Source organism: Ovis aries, chromosome 11 (assembly GCF_016772045.2).
Source record: "Ovis aries strain OAR_USU_Benz2616 breed Rambouillet chromosome 11, ARS-UI_Ramb_v3.0, whole genome shotgun sequence".
NCBI classification, from domain to species: domain Eukaryota; kingdom Metazoa; phylum Chordata; class Mammalia; order Artiodactyla; family Bovidae; genus Ovis; species Ovis aries.
Window position 1 is genome coordinate 24,968,302 of NC_056064.1, and position 21,167 is coordinate 24,989,468.

Here is a 21,167-nt window from a genome sequence, read left to right on the forward strand (position 1 = left end):
CAAGGTGAGACACATCATTTTATGTACAAACAGTCAATGGTACAGATGGAGTTACTTTTTATAAATATCTGCAGCAAATCCCCTAAAAAAAAAAAAAAAAAAGCTGTGAATAAAAACCACCTCACAGCACCAAGGGCCTGTCCTTCCCTAAAAGTGTTAACTTCCCAAGAGCCTATTCTTAGCCAAACACTTGTGGGGCCCTCCTGGGAAGGACAGGACCAGGCGAGAGCCTTCCCCTCTCCCCAGAGAGCCGAGGTGACGTGTAGGTCATCTGCTGCCCAGGACCCCGGAGTGATTAACCGTTTCTTCCCAAGACTTCAGTCATCCTTGTCAAGCTGCTGATTATACGTCTCTCTGTTTCCTGACAGGGGCCCAGAGCAAGGGAGGAAAGGAGCCTACAATAGTGGGGGGAAGTAGAAAACTCTGGCTATTCTGATAAAAAAAAAAAAAAAAAAAAAAACACAACACTTTGTAATCAAGGCAACGTTGTAAAGCCAATGGATCCAGTTCAGTAGAAGGAACACTGTGATTCAGGCTTCCGGAATCTACAGACAAGCATTTTTTTTTTTTTAAGGAAGAGAATTACTTAGCACCAATTTTTCTCTCTCTCTCCAGTAATATTTCCTTTTCCTCGGAGCCCTTGGCTGTAATGAGTCGGAGCGCAGTTCAGTGGTACTTTCCATCAGTAATGAAGCCGGGCAGGTGGGGGGCACGGTCACTTGGCACAAACAGCGCTCTCACACCAGTATGCAGCTCTGCTCAAGGGGGCCTCCTGACTCGGGGACACCGGCGGCCTCACTGTCTTCTCTGGGGGCTGGCTTTCCAGCCCCAAGGGGCTTCACTCAAAGCGACGCAGGTGGTTGTACAGAGACTGGACGTAGGTGAAGACGCACATGGGGTCTGGCTTGCGGCCCATCACCATCATGTCCTCCACCTCAATGAGGCGCTCACAGTTGGCCAGGTTCCTGAAACATAGAAGCCCCATCAGAATGTCAGCCCCAGCCACCAGCCAACATCACTGCTGGGGAACACAGCTCAGCCCAGAGCTGGAGGCTCCTGAGTGCCCCCCAGTAGGGAATTCACATTACCCCACAAGAGTTGGTGGAGTTACTCTCTCTAATGCAGTGTTTCCGGAACTCCCACGTGGAGGAAGCACCCTTCCAGCTCATGTTCTGACTTGACTGTTGTCTTTCAGTCTCTCAGTCCTGTCCAGCTCTGTGACCCCATGGACTGTGGCCGACCAGGCTCCTGAGTCCATGGGATTCTCCAGGCAAGAACACTGGAGTGGCTTGCCATTTCCTTCTCCAGGGCATCTTCCCGAACCAGGGATTGGACCTGCATCTCCTGCACTGGCAGGTGGGTTCTTTACCACGGAGCTACCAGAGAAGCCCTTTAGTTAACTAGTGAGCGAGTGAAAGTCGCTCAGTCGTGTCCGACTCTTTTCGACCCCACGGACTGTAGCCCACCAGGCTCCTCTGTCCACGGGATTCTCCTGGCAAGAATATTGGAGTGGGTTGCCACTCCTTTCTCCAGGGGATCTTCCCAACCCAGGGACTGAACTGGGATCTCCTGCATTGCAGGCAGATTCTTTACCATCTGAGCCACCGGGGAAACCCAACTAGACTTACTTTAAATTTTCAATGAAATTCAATTTCCCTTTCAGGTTTCACTAAATATTAAGTTCTGCTAAAAACAATTTCAGTTTTTATTAATTTAGTCAAATTTATATGAATCAAAATGGTTAGCTTTATTGATAAACATCTAGCTCTGAAATTAAATTTCACTAAAAAAATCCAATGTGTATCAGCAGTGTAAGGAGAATCAGCACAGACTATGAAAATAAATGTAAAATGAATCAGGTAAAAAATAAATTTACCCATATGCCTCCTAAAACAGTCTTTAACCTTTTTTTTAACCATAACCCATAGTTAGAGATCTTTCATGATTCAGCATACACATACCTGTATGCGGAAATAAAGTTTCACAAAAATATCGACCCTTTCTACTATTCATATTTTCTCTAGATTTCATCTTTATTTCACTCCCCACTTCTTTTTTCAATTTTTTAAATGCTGGTCATGAGCCACTAAGGGGCTTCCCAGGTGGCTCAGTGGTAAAGAATCCACCTGCCAATGCAGGAGATGCAGGTCCCTGAGTCTGGAAGATCCCCTGGAGGAGGAAGTGGCAACCCACTCAAGTATTCCTGCCTGGAAAATCCCATGGACAGAGGAGCCTGGTGGGCTACAGTCCATGGGGTCGCAAAGAGTCAGACACAACTCAGCATGCATACAACACAAGGGTCACAACAACTCAAAGGTTTAAAAATTGCTTAAAATCATCTTGAGAGCCTCCCTCAACTCTGCCCTAGGCCTCATGCTCTGGGAAATACTGATTTAACTTCTGGCCCACTGGGGTAGAAGAATGTGGAAACTGGGGCCTTTCACTGGGCTGGAAAAAAAGCTGTTCACTCCATTGTTCCCAGCTAGAGTGGTAACCAAAGGTACGGGTTTCAGGGTCTCGTGGGGATGAGCATGCACCCAGGAGTAATGGCAAGGGTCCTCTGTGATGCCCAGCACAGCCCCTTTCCCACCCGGCACCAGATGTGGCCAGACCCAGAAGGCCCAAAAGCAACTGCACTTGGTCCAGTCAGCAGTGTCCTTCCTTCAGCAACTGTGTGCCCTCTTGTTCCAGGTCCCTGGTCTTTTTGCCCCCATATACGAGGGGCTGGATGAAGCACAAGCTGGAATCAAGACTGCTGGGAGAACTATTAATAACCTCAGATATGCTGATGACACCACCCATATGGCAGAAAGCAAAGAACTAAAGAGCCTCTTAATGAAAGTGAGAGGAGGGTGAAAAAGTTGGCTTAAAACTCAACATTCAGAAAACTAAGATCACGGCATCTGGTCCCATCACTTCATGACAAATAGATGGGGAAACAGTGACAGACTATTTTTCGGGGCTCCAAAATCACTGCAGATGGTGACTGCAGCCATGAAACTAAAAGATGCTTGTCCCTTGGAAGAAAAGCTATGGCCAACCGAGACAGCATGTTAAAAAGCAGAGACATTACTTTGCCAAAAAGGTCTGTCTAGTCAAAGCTATGGTTTTTCCAGTAGTTATGTATGGATGTGAGAGTTGGACCATAAAGGAAGCTGAGCACTGAAGAATTGATGCTTTTGAACTGTGGAGTTGGAGAAGACTCTTGAGAGTCTCTTGGACTGCAAGGAGATCCAACCAGTCAATCCTAGAGGAAATCAGTCCTGAATATTCATTGGAAAGACTGTTGCTGAAGCTGAAACTCAATACTTTGGCCACCTGATTTGAAGAACTGATTCATTAGAAAAGACCCTGATGCTGGGAAAGATTGCAGGCGGGAAGAGAAGGGGATGACAAAGGATGAGATGGTTGGATGGCAGCACGGACTTGATGGGCAAGAGTTTGTGCAAGCTCTGGGAGTTGGTGAAGGACAGGGAAGCCTGGCGTGCTGCAGTCCATGGGGTCCCTAAGAGTCAGACACAATGGAGTGACTGAACTGAACTGGTATGAGTGTCAGCATTCACACTCCAGCAGCACCCTTCCTAGCTACATGATTTGAGCAGAACACAACTTCTTGGGGCCTCAGTTTCCCCATCTGGAATAACAGCCACTTCACAGGGCGGTGGGAGGGATTAATGAACAAATCACGCAAAGCAGTTCGAGTGGCGCCTGGCATGGAGAGTTCAGTAACTGTGAGCGGTGAGCACTGTTGCTGTTTGTATCATTATGGTTCTCTCTAAACATCAGAGCGGGTCATCAGGGGAAAGTGGCCTGAACTGGAACTCTAAAGAGCTGGGTTCAGCTCTGCTCATTGCTCCACCCCTCTGTGCCAATTCCTGGGGGCAGGGTAGAAATCAGCTTCCCACTGCTGCTCCCCTTCCAGGCGGGCTTGTTCATGCCCAGTACCCCGAGAGCTTTCTACCAGTCTCTACCGGCTCCCCAGCTTGCTTGCTCCAAGACAAGGTGTGCAACATCAGCACGGGCCATCCTTTGGTGCTGGCCTGATACCAGGCCTCAGATCAGAAACCAAACGTCAGGGTGAAGCAGAGATACCTGTTCTGGATCCCACTGCTGCCTCCCCCTGGGTGTGGAGTGAGCAGCTAGTAAAGAAATCTGATGGGTTCATGGGGTGGCGAGTGCTTCTGGACCGATGAGCGGGCACCCTTGCTCTCAAGGATGGGCCAGGGTGGGGCTCAGTGTCAAGGGGGTTGGCGCTCTGACAAGAGCGTACATGCAAAGGTGCTTTGTTGAAAATCTGAGTTCCTGGGGAGGCCTTCAACCTGAGTCCACCTCCCTGAACTATCAGGTAGCATCTGAAGCCTCTTCCTCACCTGCAGCACAAGGAGAGATTCTCTGTCTCCCCCTCCCTCCCACGGCTGCAGTCAGAGGATGCCAAGTGTGTGCCCAGGTTACCACCTCTGACAGCAGTGACCTCAGTAGTCAGTCCCTCCAGGGAATGCGGGTACCATTCAAACCCTAAACCTCAACCTTGGAAGAGAACTGAAATCCCATCCTCCAAACACCAACCCCCTGGTGGAGGCCCTGCCTCAGCTGTGCTCACCTCCAGGTCCAGGGAAGGGGCCCTAACTTCCTTCAAGGATGGTTCCAATCGCCCTGCTCTGGCCATGGCAGGCTCTGACCACGAGGAAGTTCTTCCCAGCATTTCTTATGCTATTTTGCCTCTAAGTCCTTTCTGCCTATTGTCCCTGTAAGGCTATTCTCAGTCTAACTTTCTTCCCCACAGAAGAGCCTTTCGCATGTTGGAGGAAAATATCTTTTCTTTTTCTTGGTTGCTCTGGGTCTTCATTGCAGCTCTTGGGCTTTCTCCAGTTGCAGTGCCATGCTTACTCGCCCTGTGGCACATGGGATTCCAGTCTCCCAAACAGGGGTCAAAACCATGTCCCCATGTTGGAAGACGGGCTCTTAGCCACTGGGTCACCAGCAAAGTCCCAGGAGAAAATCTTAATATCCACATCTTTCCCTACAACTAAACATGTCTGCTTCCTTCACTGTGCCCACGGTGGGTACCTGGGACCTCTGCCCTGAGCTAGTGGTTCTGGTTTCTCTCTAGCCCTCTTCATGGAAGAGCACCCAGAATCGCTGGCATGTTCTGAGTTTTGTCCAACCTGTGCTTCATTCTAGAGGCTGCGCTGGGCCTCCCAGTAAGGACATCCCTGCCCCTGCCCAGGGTGGCCCTCAGGATGGGCACTAAGGTCTGAACCTGGCATCACCCTCTACCCCTCCAGACAGGAAGCCATGGGCAAGATGCTGGCTTCCCCAGCAAAGAACCAGGGGACTGAGCCACATCCATCTTGTCCCCACCCCACCACCCATGACAATAACGACAAGATTCCTATTCTAGCTGTGGCCATAGCTCCGTGGGACGGGATGTGAGCAAAGGAAAACGATGATGCGCACTGACTTTTATAAAAACATTACAGTCTCAAAATATTAGGGGCCCTGATTGCTTTTTAAGTGAAAACATGACTGCTTTTGTGAAAATAATACAAGCTTGTTTTAAACAGTTGGAGCAGCATGGAATAATAGTCCCAAGGAGAAAGTACAGATCATTTCAAACGTCACTGCACAGCAAGAACCAGAGTTACCCTCTGCCTTCTACCAATTTTAGTTGGATTTACTCAGCCCCACCTTGTTTGGGGTTAAGAAAGGGTCAGAGGGTTTTCTCCTATTACTTTCTATTGTGATCTTCAGTACCTACAAGGCTGTCAGGGAAATGGAGGAGGTGTGTGAGGGGCTATTTTTATTTGTTTAAGCCTTTTCTAAATGCAGCCTGGGATGCCAGGGCTTGACTACAGCCCCTATCTGGTTTTTCAGACACATGGGCACTACAAATAGCCTGGAAGCTCCTCAGCTGGGCCGTAACCTGAGAGCAGGACACATTCTCCGCAGGGCAAGGGGGAGCCTCAGGCACAGGGCCCAGGCCGGGCTTGCACAATGCCTGGAGATATGGGGAGAAGAGCGCGGAGGGTCACACACCCATACTATGGGCCAGTGCTCCCGCTTTCCAAGCCCTGAGCACCTGTCCAATAAGGGGAGCTCACTGAGCTGTCAGCACCGCATCACTCACACAGGTTAGGCCCCCGGAATCTCTGGGGAGGCAAATTATTGGAAGAGGGGCACACAAACCCCTCTCACTCCCCAGGAGAGGTGTGTGCTTTTAAGACCCCTTGCTCACTGAAGGGTCTGGAAACATCTCCTTCCTGGTGTCAGGGAGCCCTGACCCTGCCGCTTTCCCTCCTCCGGTCGCTCCCCAGTGCCCACCGCAGACTGCCTGCCCCAGGTCCGTCCTGCCGCCCGTGTGGTCTCTGATGGCTTCTGATAGCCCTGTGGGTCTGCCTGGCTTCTGCTGTCTAACCCCAGTGCCTGTTAAGATGCTGATAATCAGTATTCTCCTGGAGGTCTCCCTGTGTTTTCTTTTCAGCTTTTTTCTTTTGCCTCATTATTATTTTTTTAGTTTATTTTTCTCAGCTTAAAAAAATATTTATTTATGGCTGTGCCAGGTCTTCATTGCTGTGCGGGCTTTCTCTGGCTGCGGCGAGAGGGGGCTACTCTCTAGCTGTGGTGCACGGGCTTCCCACTGTGTGGCTTCTCTTGCTGCGGAGCACAGGCTCTAGGCGCCTGAGCTTCAGTCATTTCAGCCCACGGTCTTCAGTAGTTGTGGCTTGTGGGCTCTAGAGTGCAGGCTCAGTAGTTCTGGCCCACAGGCTTAGCTGCTCCACAGAATGTGGAATCTTCCCTGACCAGGGATTGAACCCCTGTTCCCGACACTGGCGGGCAGATTTCTTAACCTCTGGACCACCAGGGAAGTCCCCCTTTCCAGCTTGTCTAACCAACTTATTGTCCAGGAAACTATGTGAGCCAAGCCAGGAGGCCTCGGGCGGGCAGGCCCACCCCCCAGCTTGCTCCCCCAGGTACCTGGGAGGTGATATACCAGATGACTCACAGGGGGAGGCACCTTCCTCCCGCTCAGGCCTGCTGTAGTCGCCCCTCCCATACCTCTCGAGTCAGCAGAAAAGCAAGAACTCATCTCAGGGGCCCACAGACCATCCTCCCCTCCCCAGCCAGCCGGGAGTCGGCTCAGGCCACAGGGAGGCAAGGCCAATTTTTACCTCCTTGTTTGCTCTGGGTAGGAGAGAGGCAAAACCTGGAGCAGGCTCCCCCCACTCCCGCCCCTGATTTGGGAATAGAAGAAACATCTGGTTGGAGTCTGCAGGCTCTGTGAGCTCAAACCTCGTGCTGAGCCACGAATCTCTCTGGCTCCGGCTGCCAAGGGAAGCTGTGCTCCCTGCAAGCTGGGGTGCAGGGCCACCATCCCAGCCCCACCCCCCTTCCCTGCACAAGCCCAGCCTGGTCCAGGGCTTAGGGTGACCGAGGCAGCCAGGGCCTGAGCTGGCATGGCCTGGCCCCCTGAACTCGACTGGTCAGCCAAGGGCAGCCTCACTCTGCGTGGGTGGGACTTGGGGTGCCCACATCAGAGCTCCAGGCCCTGCACCCTCTGACCATGTGCTGTTTTGACAGCCACCCTTTCTAGGCTTGCAAACAGCTGGATCTCCTCCTGGGGAGACGCCCCCTTCCCAACATGGAGCTGTTACACTTGGCTTTCCTTCAGCATCGTCTGGGCTCAGTTGTGTAACACACTCTGTCCAGAGCTGTTTCTGCAATTAGGATGACAGCAAATCCCAAGCAGCCAAGAAAGGAATGACTTTCAAAGTATACAAGGGGTTCTTGTGACCCCAAGGGGACCGAGGAGCCATGCACGTCATCTGGGGCAACACAACGGGGCAACACCGGGGGCCGAGCGATCAGACTCAGGTCCTCCGATCTGTCCCCCAGGGCGAGACCCTCGGAACCGGGCTCCGGGATGTAACCTGTGAGCTGCAGCTCCTTCTCCAGCCAGGCTCAGGGCCAGGGTGTGGGGGCTGGAACAGACTGAGGGGGGCAGGCAAGGCAGTAGGGAGGGCACCTCCTGGACACAGGCACCAGGGCTGCAGACAAGACACGGAAGGGGCCAGGCACACCCGGATGGCAGAGGCTCACCCCACCAGGCACAAAGGAGGGCGGGTAGGAGAGAATGATAAATGTTCCCTCCAGGAAACTCGGGCTCCGGGGAGGCCTTACTGCCCTCCAACCCTCCTCCCCTTAATTCCCAGCATCAGGCAGCCCTCAATATCCTCATCTCTACCCCGGTGCCTGCCCTGGATCGGGGTGGGGGACTCGATGAACTGCGGCAGCAGCTCTCCCGCCCTCTGCCTCTGTGTTCAATGCCCAGGAGGCCCTGGGGTGAGGGCAGGAGGAGGGGGAAGGCAGGGTATTTATTCCCTAACCCTTCCTGCCCAGTCATTGTGAGCTGGTTGCACCCACCCACTGCCCCAAAGCACGGCTCTGCTAGCCAGCCCTCTGCGTAGAGCTGCTCTCCCCAGCCCAAGGGTATCGCAGGACACCTGGCTCCTTCCCTCACTCCAGCCCACTCATTTACAAGGAATCCCTTTGTTAAACTCTCTTGCCTACTCAATTTGAACACACCCCCGCCCACCCCCCACCAGAGCCCTGACTGGTACACCCCTCTTTGCCACTCTCCTGACACCCTGGGGTAGCCTTCAACCTATAACCAAATCCCAAGCTCCCCAGCACCTCCCGACACCAGAATCACCCCTCACCCCCTCCTCTCCCTATGTGAAAGTCCCTCAGTCGTGTCCAACTCTTTTGCAACCCCGTGGACTGTAGCCTACCACGCTCCTCTCTCCATGGAATTCTCCAGGCAAGAATACTGAAGTGGGTTGTCATTCTCTTCTCCAGGGCATCCTCCCGACCCAGGGATCAAGCCCAGGTCTCCTACACTACAGCCAGATTCTTTACCGTCTCAGCCACCAGGAAGCCCCTCCTCTCTCTATGAGCATGTCTTAAGAAGGTAGGCAATTTTATAATCAACGCTTTTGATCACATTTAGGGGAGCAAAATGGACCCACTGGAGAAGTCTGAAATGTCCCCCAGGCAGATATTACTCAATTTCCTGCTGTTCAGCAGCTGGGGCTTCCAAAGCAACCGCGCCTTCCGACCCCCCAGACTCACTCGGCCATGGTGAAGGCCAGCTCGAAGTTCTGCCGCCGCTGTGTGGGGCTCAGCGCGTTGTAGTCAAAGGCGTCAGGGAAGAAGGAGTGCACTAGGGCGCAGAAGGCCATCCCATCGCTCCAGCTGGAGGAGAAGTTCTGCAGGTCCACGTGCTGTGAGGCCAAGGCAAGGGGATGAGGTGGAGAGGGGGTACGGTGCCGGCCTCAGCTCCCCCACCCGACCCGACTCTGAGGTCCTCCCAGCCACTTCCCAGGCAACCATCCCCCCAGCTCAGTAACAAGTGCCCGTGCTTGCTGGACTCCCAGCTGGGGACCCATCGGAAGGGCATGGTTTCTCCAGCTCCTACCCCTCCGTCCCAGCCTGGGGTTCCTGGAACGACAGCCGGGGGCGATGCCCACTCCAGCCTCTGGTCAGGGTCCCAGTGGCCCAGCCGGACTCACCTGGTAGCCGAGCGTTTTGCTGCGGCACCACTCGAGCAGGATCTGCTTGATGCTGCTGGCGCTGGCCACACCGAAGCTCTGCGAGCGCTTTAGCTTCGCCCGGGTCTCGCCCTTCCCCCTGCGGACAGAGGGCAGGCGGGCTGGGTGGGGGGCTGCCCCTCAGCTGCCATCTCCTCGGAGACCATGCTCCACCTGCTCACTCAGGTAGCACGCACCCTCCCGACCCCACACCCTCGTCCAGGCAGGAGCCATGGATCCCAGAGCACAGCCGGCCTTGATGGGGTCTGACGGCCCAGCTTTTACTCACCACACTGGTGGTCTGGGGGCAGAGGGCCTGAGCCCACCGGCCTGTGCTCCTCCCCTCTGCCTGGGGCATCGGCTCCACTTCCCTTCATCCCACCCTCCTCTGAGGCTCCCTCTTGGGCTGCCCTCCTGGACAGCTCTTTCCTAGCCCAGAGGGATGGTTTTCTCCTCTGGGTCCTATGGACACTCCCGGATGGCCAAGGTCAGGTTGTCAGGGTCAGAGGGACACTTCCTGGTCTGTCCCCTTCACTAGAGACGGAGCCTTGAGAGCTGGGACTCGGGGTGCGGTTATCGTCACACAGGCCTGGGCCTACCATTCAAGCAGTAGGCGTTAGTATCACCAGAGGAAGGCAGGCTGGATAAATTTGCAAAGTTGGACTCGATCTCTAAGGGGGTGGCGTTGGGGTGTGAGGAGGGGCTGGTGGGCCCTTGGGTCTCGCTGTGTCACCTCCCAGCTCCTACCAGGAACCCCAGGGACTGCCCTCTGGTCTCCCCTGTCACGCCCTGAAACCAACTGCTCCAGTTGGGTGAGGAATGTGGGTGTGAGGGTGGCCAGGGGCCCCTCTGGAATGCAGGGAGAGGGGCTGGGCTCTCACCAGGCCTTGCCTGGCCCGTCTGCCCCCTCCTCTCCTCCCTCCATTGGGGCTGCCTAACCCCTCAGCCCACCCTACCCCGTCATCGGCCCTGACCTTGTGTTTTGCCCAAGAGGTCACATACTGGGGAACAGAAAGGCCCAGCTTTGCTGTGCTGTGCCTGCCTGACCCTGGTCTGAGTCCTGGCCTCCTCTGGGGCCTGACTGATCTGGAGAGCATCCGTACTTGCCGGCTGTATCCTGCTCCCATTTCTCAAACAACGCCTTCCGGGCCTGTGCTCCCGAGGTGCGGGGCAGAGTCTGTGACCTCACCAACTCCCGGCGACGCTCCCCCGGCCGATGGGCCTGAGTCGTGGCTGGCGGGTGTGGGGATGGCGGTGACTGGGGTGGCGTCACCAGCGGAGGGCTGAGTCAGGGAGGGAGAGAACCACTGAGTCAAGAACACAGACCCGCCCATTGCTAGCTCACCAGAGGCCCCCGGTCTCCCACCCCAGGTCCCCTGCCCCACTGAGTGTGAAATGAGGCAGCAACTGGGCTCCAGGGAGAAAGGAAACATCACTGGCTCTAGTCCCCAACCGGTTCTGCAGGTTTTCTGAGCTGAACTGTTCTCTGAGGCAGGCCAGACAGGCCGTGGGCCCCCTCTCTGGGAGTAGTCACCCCTTGGCAGGTGTCAGTGCCTGGGGTTGGGGGGCATCCTCCTTGCAGGAGGTGAACCCAGAGCCACTCCCAGGGCCAGGCCCCCTCTATGCCACCACTGAAAAGCTCCCCTTTGTCTCCCCCAGAACAGTTCGCCAGAAAGTCACAATCCTCCTTTCATTATTAAAAGGAGGTGGGGGTGGGGAGGTCAAGCCAGCCCCGCCCCCAGCTCTGATCACAATCCAGTGGGCCTGGGGGAGCCTGGGGACCACTGTAGGCCAGGAGGCGGCAGACCTGCCCCAGCCTGGGGGTCAGTCCCTCCAGGGACCTCCTTGGCCAGGGACAGGAAGCACCAGGCTGGAGAGGAGGGGCCCAACCAGGATGGATGAAGAGAAAGCAGGAGATGGTCCCACGCTCCATCTTCCTGGGTGGACTGAGACACCCCTCCAGTCTGTGCATGGACTTGCTTTCAAGGATCCTAAGTGAAACCAGTCTGTGGCCATAAAACCCTCTACCTCCTAGCCTCACTGCATTATTTCCCTGGAGGTCAGCACAGGGAGCTCCCTGCAGGGGCCCAGGCAGCCTGGGTCCAAGGCAAAGCCCAGACGCTTCCTGGGGAGGTACGACCCCTCCCCACCGGGGACTGGGGCCCTGACTCAGACTCACCTGTCATTGCTCCTGCTGGCCGTCATTGCCCCGAAGCCAGAGCTGGACAGAGACCGTGGGATGGAAGAATTCTTCTCTGAGGGACAAGGCAAGAGAGATAAATAACAAACCCTGGCCTCAGGGTGTGGGGGGTACCACTGCCTGCCTCCCTTCCGCTGACCTGGCCCTGTGCCCTTTACCCAGCGTCACTCCAGGGCATGGGCGGGATCCCTGGGCTAAGCTGGCCCTGCCCTGGCCAGCAGTTGAGGACAAATGATGCTGGGGACATAGAGCAGTAACATAAAAGAGGCCTTTTACAGTGTTCCCTCCTGCTTTTGAGAGTACAGAGCCCAGGGTCTCTTGGGCTGCAGCCCATAAACACTTTGATCCCGAGTCTTCATTCTGGAAACCTACATAGCCCAACCCCAGACTTGCCACTGAGGCCTGACCCCAGGCCCCAGGGGCCACACCAGAGTGTGCAGGGTGAGAGGCCGCCTTCCAGTCACAGCCTTGACCTGTAGGAAAAACCACGGTGGTGTCCTACAGGGTTGATGCTACTTCACAGCATCTCTAGCGGAGGAGTCAGGAAGGAGGGGCCCCATATGATGGAGCCGATGAACTAGGGAAAGGGGTCACGGCGACAGACTGGGGAGGAGGCTGGGGCTTGGCCAACACCCTCCCCCCACCACCCCAGCCCCTGCCCTCCCTCCCACGCTGAGGCCGTGCATCCCCTCCTACTCCTACCACTGGGGCTGGGAGTCCAGGGGGTGGTAGCCTCGCTGGGGCTCGAGCCGAGACCCCCCAGGATGGCGGCAGATGTGGGAGACAGAGCTGTGGCTGAGGTCTCCCCAGAGAATCTCTCGGAGACTCGCGTGACGGCTGTGACTGGCTGGTGAGGCAGCCGCAAGGAGAGGCTCACAGGGCGAGGCTTGGGGGGCTCTGGTCCTGGGATGGTTTGAGTGGTCTCGGGGGGTCCATCGCCTGGATCTGGAACACGTGACCAGCAGGGGTGGAGCTGTCAGCTGTGGCATCCACAGGGGCTTCAGACCCTCCCCAGAGGACTTTAGTCTCTGAACCCTCTTCCCACCTCCTCCAGGAAGGTCTCCCCGATCACTCCAGTCTCCCTGACCTCTCCCTGCCGCTCCAACCAGAGCTGGCATCTGCTGCAACTTTCAATAAACTGCCTGTTTACTAAACAGACAGTTCAATAAATAGTTGCCTCTCTTTCTACCCAGTTCAGCAGTTGGATGATTCCTCAGCCCCTGCTTGCTTTCCTCCAGAAGTGAGGAAGCTCACCACCTTTCAAGAGCTCTCATTTTTTTTTCCTGTGTTTACAAAGCTCTACTTCACCCTGAATGAGGCTGCTCTCCTGTCAGCCTCTCTACCCACTGGGGTTTAGGTGCAAGTCCTCTGTCCCAGGCAAGAGCTGGCCTGGCACAGAGGCACGGCCAAAGCACTGACCCTGAAGCTACCCAGCTCGCCCTCCTTTGCCGTCAGCCCCTACCTGCCCCGGGCTGGTGCCCGTTCTCAATGATGCATGAGTTTGAGGTCCTTCTCATCTCCAACTCACTGGCCTCGTCATGGTGGTCCACGCTCTATAGAGAGACAAACCCCGCCAAGACCCAGTCAGCTGGGGCCAGCTGCCCCTCCCCTAAAATCATTGCCAGAGACCCTCCCTGATTCTGGCAGGACAAACATTTTGAGAGAGACAGTTCTGGGGTAGGGAGGGTGTTCGGTGATGGGCCCCTATCATATAAGACGCTGACATGGACTCAGCGTCACCAACTGAGCCCCCAGGATCCTGGAGGCAAAAGCCTCCACTGGGCTCATCCCAGACCATCAAAATGCTTGAGTAAAGGTCCTGACTGGGAGTTCCAGGGCTTCCTTGGTGGCTCAGTTGTAAAGAATCCACCTGCCAATGCAGGACACGGGTTCAATCCCTGGTCAGGGGAGATCTCACGAGCCACGGAGCAGCTAGACCCATTACACTACAAGTATTCAGCCCGTGCTCCGGAGCCCATGAGCAGTAACTGCTGAAGCCCTCAGAGCCTGCTGCAACAAGAGAAACCACTGCAATGAGAAGCCCACACATAGCAACTAGAGAGTAGCCCCTGCTCACACAACCGGAGAAAGCCTGTGCGTAGCAACCAAGACCCAGCAGAGCCAAAAATAAATACATCTTAAGGGGAAAAAAAAGAGGCTGGGAGTCCGAAGGAATACGCAAGGCACCCAACCCCTTTGCTCAGGCTGGACCAGATGACTGGGGTCAGGAGAACCTGGCCTGGGGCTGTGTCGGGAGCCCAAACCCAGTGACCTAAGTAAGGTCCTTCTGGGCCAACAATTGGCCCTGAAGCCCTCATGCTGAGGTCTTTTCATTGGCTGCAGGGTCACAAGATTTGCCTGGATGTCCAGAGTACAGAGGCCTTATTGGTTCCATCGACCCCTCCATTTCCTCTGGCCTGCAGCAGTTGGGGGTGTCATGCGGAGAGAGAGAGCCAAGACCAAGGGCCAGGTGACCCAGGTCAGATGGTTGTGCCCCCTCTGGGTCAGTCTCCCTGCTGGAGATGGGGGGGTAGGCTACGCAAACCTCCATCATTCTGGCGCCTGCCAGGCCATCAGGCCCTTTGCCTGTGCATGCCACTTATATCACTTTGCTTCTGTTGTCCCAGGTCGATGCTAGCACACCCATTTTACAGATGGGATCCAAGGGCTCAAGAAAGGACATGTACTGTCCAAGGTTACCCAGTAAGAAAGAACTAAGATTCGTGGTCAGGACAGATGTTCTCTTCAGCCTTGGCCCTGCCCTTCCTACATGGAGGGAGGTTGGAGAGTACAGAGTCTCTGTGAGCCTGATGGGGTCTGCCTGGCAAGAGAGGGACACAGAGGCAGACTCTGATCAGGGGCTCTACTCAGAGCCCACGATGAGAGGCTTGAGAGGTTGGCCGTAACTCTTCTTAAGACACCGCCAGACTGGCCCCCTTGTCTACCAGGTTTCCAGATGACAACGGCCCATCCCTGGGCCCCAGTGGCTCAGCTATGACTGTAACGAGTACAAGAGGTATCCACCCTGCCATGAGGGGATCAGCGTGGTGTGGGAGCCAGGACTGTGAGCAGATGACGTCAATCCAGCCTGAAGGTGCGTGCCTAGGACAGACTTCATCCAGCCCAGCGGGTCAGGGAAGCAGGGGTGGCTGAGCCCGGCGAGAGTAAGCCAGGTGGACCAGGAGTGGAAGCCATTCCCAGCAGAGCGACTGATAGCTGCCAACGCACATAGACTTCAAGGCACAAAGTGTTCTGATCTGGTGGGTGGGGAGGCACTAAGCAGCTCAAGGTGCCATCCTGGAGAGCTTGGACTTGACTCCTTGGACAAGAAGGAACCCAAGGCCGTCAGCTCTGTTTTAGAAACATCCTTCAGAGACCAATGAGACAGTGGCATGGAAATGGGTGACCAGATGGCCAGTCACCTCCCTAGTCTCCGGTGGGGATCTGGGAAGCAGAGATGGGGCAGAGAAACAGTGGAGGACAAAAAGGACTCAGCGGTTTGGGGAGAGTAAGTGGATGTGGAGGTAGGGGGGAGTCACACGTCTTCCAAGCCTGGGCTTTGGGCCTGGGGAATTGACTACGGAAAGAGAAGGGGGTACTGGTGGGAAAATAGGGACTTCAATTTGGGACGTGAGTGTAAGGAGCCCCTGAGGCATCAGGGAGTTGAGGTCAGGAAGTAGCTGGATATTTGAGTCTGAAGTTTCAGAGGGAGGATGGACAAACAATAGAGAAGCAGGGGTCTCATGTCCAGAGCCCAGCAGAAGAGCTGGCTCGGGGCTGAAGAGGCCTGGGATGGGCACCATGTTCGGGGGCAGAGGAGGCATCTGCAGAGGAGAATAAGGAGCAGCAGCCAGAGGGAGGAGGGAGAAAACCGAAGGAACACTACGAAAGGCAGGTGGAAGTATAACAAGGAGGCTGGCGCATCAGCGGCTCCCAAGGTGGCCTCAGGTCAAGGAAAAGAAGGTCAAGGCAACATCTAAAAGGGTCCATTGAGGTTAACCCAAAAAGACGTGCTGGGTGACAGTTTAGGAGCTGAATCGGAGGTGGAGGTGAAGGCAGGAGACAGCCTCGGGTTGAGATGGAGACACAGGAACTGCAACTGTGGCGGGGTGGGGGCGGGGAAAGGGGTTGGAAGGGCTCACCCAGGCGGAAGAGGGGGACGATGCTTAGAGGCTGAGAGAAAGACTCTAGCAGGGTGATGGGATCCTCTGTGGGGTGGGGACCCTGGGGAGGTGGAAGAGCATAGGATCAAGCCAGGGTTTGGAAAAGAGGGGGCCCCGTCCAACTTCCGATTCAGAAGGATGGAGAGAGAGGTTCCCCAACCACTCATAGACACAGCGGAGAAAAGGGGGCCTCTCCTGGCCTCTCAGGGTGGGGGGCACCCCTAGAGCCTAACCTGAAGCCAACTCAGCAGATGGAGGGGAGACAGCCAGTCCCTCCCGAACTCTAGCCTCGCCTGTCAGCAGGGTGCACAGCTCTGGGGGCTCCCTGACCCCCCCACACACACCGTACCCTGGTCCCACAGGTTCTGCAGGTCTAGGCAGGAGCCTGGAGGGCCCAGCTGATGGTGAAACCATCTTCTCAGGAATGTGGGTCTCTCTGTGGGGCCCCACAGACACCTGCTCCTGCATGATGCAGGCCCCGTGCTCCCCAGGATGGCCCAGGAGACCAGACACCACCATCAGACAGGAGGCAGGTTCCGAATTCCCATTAAGGGGTCTCCAGCAAAGCAAGAGGAAAGGGGCTGGACTGACTCACACTGGGAGGCCAGACTGCCAGGTTCCCCCTGCCCCTCACTCCCCCATGCCTGAGACGGAAACCACTGCTCATGCAAGGAAAGAGCTCAACCCACACCTCAGACCAAGGAGCTCCTCAGAGGCCACCCTCCAACTCATCGTCACAGAAGCCTGGGGGTCGGGCTCACCCCTAACCTCACCCCATGACTAAAGGCAGCAGCAGAGTCAAGGCTGGGGTCTCCTACCCCAACCCCGGGCTCTGTCCACAAAGCGCTCGTGCTTTCCAGGAGCAGGAAGGGCCACTCGAGACAAATTTGTGCAATCAGGCCCCAGCTGTCTCACTGATGAGGGGAAGGGTGGGGTAACTGCCCCAGTGGGATCTGAGTCCCCAAGCCCAGCCACAGGCCCCAGCGCACCCCTGCAGTGGTCTTCCTTTGGTGGGGGCAGCCTGCTTCAGCCACAGAGAAGGGACTGGGGAGGGGGGCCCTCTGCATGCTGGGGCCAGAGTAGAAGTCAAGTCACCGGAGAGCCCTGGGGACCAAACGGGTCCTGGGGAGCCAACTGTCACAGCCCCAAGACCTGGGCTTTGTCTGAAGAAGGGGGAGGTTCCTGGTCAGGGAGTCCAGGCCCAGGAATGTTCGGGAGAGAGGCAGAAGGCGGGGAGGTTGGGGGTGGGGGGAGGGGAGGTAAGTCAGAGACACTCTTCCTGGGGAAGTTTTTAAACACTGTTGGGAGGGCAGGAATAATAGTTCAGGCATCCTTGGGGCTGCCTGACTCCACGCGGGCTTGTGCGTGTGGACGGGGCACATGTCAGCACGCCCAGCACAACCCCCATCCTGGGCCCCTAACAAGGCTGCCCCAGCCTCCTCCTCCTCCTCACTCACTCACACCACCAGTTTTAAAGACTCAATTCAAACTTCTCCCCAAGCATTTAACTCTCTTATCACACAGTGTGTCTGGGAAAGGAAGGCAGATAAGGCAAGTCTGGTTTCTTTCACGTCCGATCTCTGCTCCTGGCAGCCACTTGGGAGGGGCTCCACTGCCTCTGACATGGGGACCCGGTGGCTCCAGCTCAGTTGAGGACATTTCCAGGGACCAACTCTGGCGCAGCCTCCTGAGCCGGGCCTGGCCTGGCCTCAGGCTGCCCCCAGCCAGCTCCCTCCACTGGCCAGATCACAACTGTGGCTCCGTGGACACTCTTATGAACCCACTGGGCGGATGTCACTGTCATAACTACTCAGCTGGCTCAGCTCAGGGCCCATACAGGGCTGGGCCGGTCCTCCTGAGATACAAGGGACCTGAGGTTCAGCTAAGAGATGTCCCCACAGCCTCACAGCAAATGAGCCCTAAGCAGCTCCTGTTTGCTGCAGGGTCTCAGGCCTCCTACAGGGAGTCCTCCCTGATTACTCCCACTCTACTGCCCTGCCCTCTCCCTCCTCCCTGAGCCTCCCTGGCTGCTCACTACCTAGCAAGGTCAAGGTTTGTGCACTCACAAGTGGATTACTAAATCAACTCTGCATCGAGTTCAGAGCATATGTACATGCTGAATTCAACCCTCCTCCAACCCTGGCGGTTCCCACTTTGAAAGAGCAGGAAGTGAAAGGGTCTCAACTGAGGGTCTCTAAATGTTATTGCTTATCACAGAGGGGCAGTGGACAGCCCAGCCTCCACACTGCCTGACCACTGCCACCAGTGGCTCTCATGTGTGGATAGATCCTCACACCTAGACTCCCCATCCAGCAACACACACTCACACACAAGTTTGAGAGGCCAGACAGCCCTGGCACCCAGCTATGACTCTTTCCAGTTTCGCTCTAGAGACCCGATTCCCTGTTCATGACCAAGCACCTGATCACAAGCTGCTGGTCACAGCTGGAGAGTGACAACGTGTGGATGACTCCACACAGCGCCCCTCCCTGCCCGAAACTGGCTCGGAGTCTGGGTGGGTGCTCCTGAGAGGCGGGCTGCAAGAGAAGTGGAGGCCAGTGCCTTGGGGCAGGGACCCAGGGCCCTGGGACCCAGAGAGCCTCTGACCCAATGGGAGACCTTGACCATCCTCCACCCACAGTGCTGAACTCTGCCCACAGCCCCACCCACTCCAGGCTTTTCTGAAGCCCAGAACCTACTCCCCAACTGTGTCTCCATCCTAACCCAAGAGGCTCCAAGAGGCTACGGCATCCCTGATGAACCCCAACCCCTTCTTCCAGAAGGCACCCCCCTTCTCTCCATGTCTAAGAATGGGCTTTTTGGAACCTCCGTGCTCCCTGGCAGCTCCTTGACCTCTGCAGAGGGCTCCAGCCTCACCTTCTCCCTCTGCTCCCCTGAAGACCCCACCCATTCTAGGGCTTCACCCACCAGCTCTGCCCTGCTGTCTTCCTCACTTCTGGTCTCGACCAGATCTGTGACTCCACCTGCTCTGGATCAGCTTCACCAGGATGTCCCTCACCCTCAGGACAACCCAAAGGGAACTGGCCTCTCCACAGATCTGTGACCCAGGAGTCCCCCGGCAGGGCTGTGCTCCCTGCCTCCCTGCTCACATCCAAAGACCGTCTCACCCTGATGACTGCACCTCCAAGACAGCACTGCAAGGCAGTCCCGATGCTCCCTCCACCCACGCTTGGCTGTCCTCTCCTTGGACCATCGCATTTAAGTTACCCTGCCTGCAACTGCCCTCCAACCCCCATCCATCCATGAGGGAGCTTGCTGGATACAAGGAGGAGCCTATTCCTTCCCTGGCCAGTGCCCCTCACCACCACCCAACAGCCAAGAGGACCAGCTCACCCCACATGAAAGTGAAAGTGTTAGCTTCTCTTTGCCACCCATGGGCTGCAGCCCGCCAGGCTCCTTTGTTTATAGGATTCTCCAGGCAAGAATATTGGAGTGGGTTACCATTCTGTTCTCCAGGGGATCTTCCTGACCCAGGGATTGAACCCAGGTCTCCTCCACATTGTAGGTAGATTCTTTACCATTTGGGACACCAGGGAAGCCCCATGTGACTGAAGGCCAATTCCCACTTAAAAAAGAAGACTGGAGACACTTCTACATATGTGTGTGAATTCATGTACATATGCATACATGACTCAGAGTATTTTTTTAAACCTTAGACAGCTGCTTCTGTGAATAGACAAGTAGCAAATGTATGTTAAAATAAAAGCTCAGAAACAGTCGATGACACAGTTTATTAGGTGCGTGTGATCTCACAGTGATGATATTATATCTTGGCCAAGTAGTGGTCATGCTCAAAGGACAGAATTAAGCGTATCCATATTTCTAGACGGGCTTCCCAAGTGGCGCTAGGGGGAAAGAGCCTGCCCGCCAATGCAGGAGACTTAAGAGACACAGGTTTCATCCCTGGATCAGGAAGATCCCCTGGGGGAGGTCATGGCAACCGTCGCCAGTATTCTTGCCAGGAGAATCCCATGGACAGAGGAGCCTGGCAGGCTACGGTCCCCAGGGTTGCAAAGAGCTGGACACGACTGAAGTGACTTAGCACGCACGCACACACATGTTCCTTGACATTGGGACACTCCGGGGCTCTGACACCAGCACGTTTAAGAACCTCTCACCCCACCCCCCAAGACAAAGCCCAACTCCCTGGCCCATCATCTGGGGGCCTTCTCAACTCACCCCTCTCCTCTCACACCCCACCAGGCTCCCCTCTGGCCACTGAGTCCTCTGAGCCTCTCTGAGGTGGTCGGTACTGCCTCACACACACTCCCTGCAGCAGCAGGTCCTAGGCCCCCAGCACAAAACCCGCTAGGATGAGACAATCCTAAAATGAGAACGCCGGCTCTGGCCGCCAGCGCTGCTGGGACTGCTCCATGTGGGGCCATCTCCCATCCAGGCTGGAACCTCTAGGGGCAAAGGTTAATCTGATAACCTCCCCCCTCCGCTTCCAGCCCCTTGAGGTGCAGCGCAGCCCGCACAAGAGATCTGAATGAGTGATGGACTGAACTGAGGGGGACGGCAGGTGCAGACTACCCAGACCCTGGAAACCTAGTCCTGGAGCACGTGCCGGGGGCAGGGCGGAGAGTCCCACCCGAGGACCGCTGTGCTCACAGGAGAGCATTCTGACGAGCCACTCCAGGAGGCCCGCAGTGACTGGTCCACACCGGCCTCCACCCCGCCCCCCGGCAGTGTAGGTCGCTGGCCAGTCACTGACCCCAGAAATCTAGACTGCTCAGGACTGGTTCCCCTGGCCTCTACCCCAACCTCGTCTCTCCCATCACAGGAAGGATTCCCCGCCTCCGGTGAGTTCCCAAAGGCTGTGCCCGGCTGCGCCCCAACAGACTGCGTCCTGCCCCCAACACTCACACCGCGCTGGAGTTCTCCACCTGGGTTAATCAATAACCCGAGCCGTCAGGCCTCAGTGAAGTGGCATCACAGGGGCGAGTCAACGGAGGTGGGGAAGTAGGGGGTGGGGGGTGTTGCTGACCATTCCAATACTTCGGCCAGGCCAGGGTTGGTGTTATAGCGCCCGAGTGCCAAGGAGAGTGGAGACAGCGGGACAGAGCTCGGGGAAAATAGGACCTGACTGCAAAGAAGGGACGGGGTCCGAGACAGGTGCGGCGGGCAGCCTAAGCCTGTGGTTTCCCCGACCGTAGCCGGACCCCCACGACCGGGTCGCAGCGGCAGGCGCACGCA

At 56.1% G+C, this 21,167-nt stretch overlaps 1 protein-coding gene and 1 long non-coding RNA gene across 4 annotated transcripts in view; one reads left to right on the forward strand and one right to left on the reverse strand.

Annotated features, from left to right (window-relative positions):
- The window catches only part of SMTNL2 (smoothelin like 2), a 21,723-nt gene continuing 556 nt past the window's right edge, over window positions 1–21,167 (reverse strand). Inside the window, exons 2-8 of one of the 2 annotated variants that reach the window (XM_027975105.2) lie at window positions 13,250–13,340; window positions 12,490–12,732; window positions 11,767–11,842; window positions 10,691–10,870; window positions 9,570–9,687; window positions 9,130–9,281; window positions 1–965 (exon numbers count right to left, since the gene is read on the reverse strand). In XM_027975105.2, coding sequence (XP_027830906.2) covers window positions 839–965; window positions 9,130–9,281; window positions 9,570–9,687; window positions 10,691–10,870; window positions 11,767–11,842; window positions 12,490–12,732; window positions 13,250–13,340 — 987 coding nt within the window. In that variant the 3' untranslated portion in view covers window positions 1–838. The remainder of the gene's footprint in view (window positions 966–9,129; window positions 9,282–9,569; window positions 9,688–10,690; window positions 10,871–11,766; window positions 11,843–12,489; window positions 12,733–13,249; window positions 13,341–21,167) is intronic. The other variant, XM_027975107.2, reaches the window with a different exon arrangement.
- The window catches only part of LOC132657335 (uncharacterized), a 16,057-nt gene continuing 15,578 nt past the window's right edge, over window positions 20,689–21,167 (forward strand). For both annotated transcript variants that reach the window (XR_009595328.1, XR_009595329.1), the window contains exon 1: window positions 20,689–20,773. This is a non-coding gene — a long non-coding RNA (uncharacterized LOC132657335). The remainder of the gene's footprint in view (window positions 20,774–21,167) is intronic.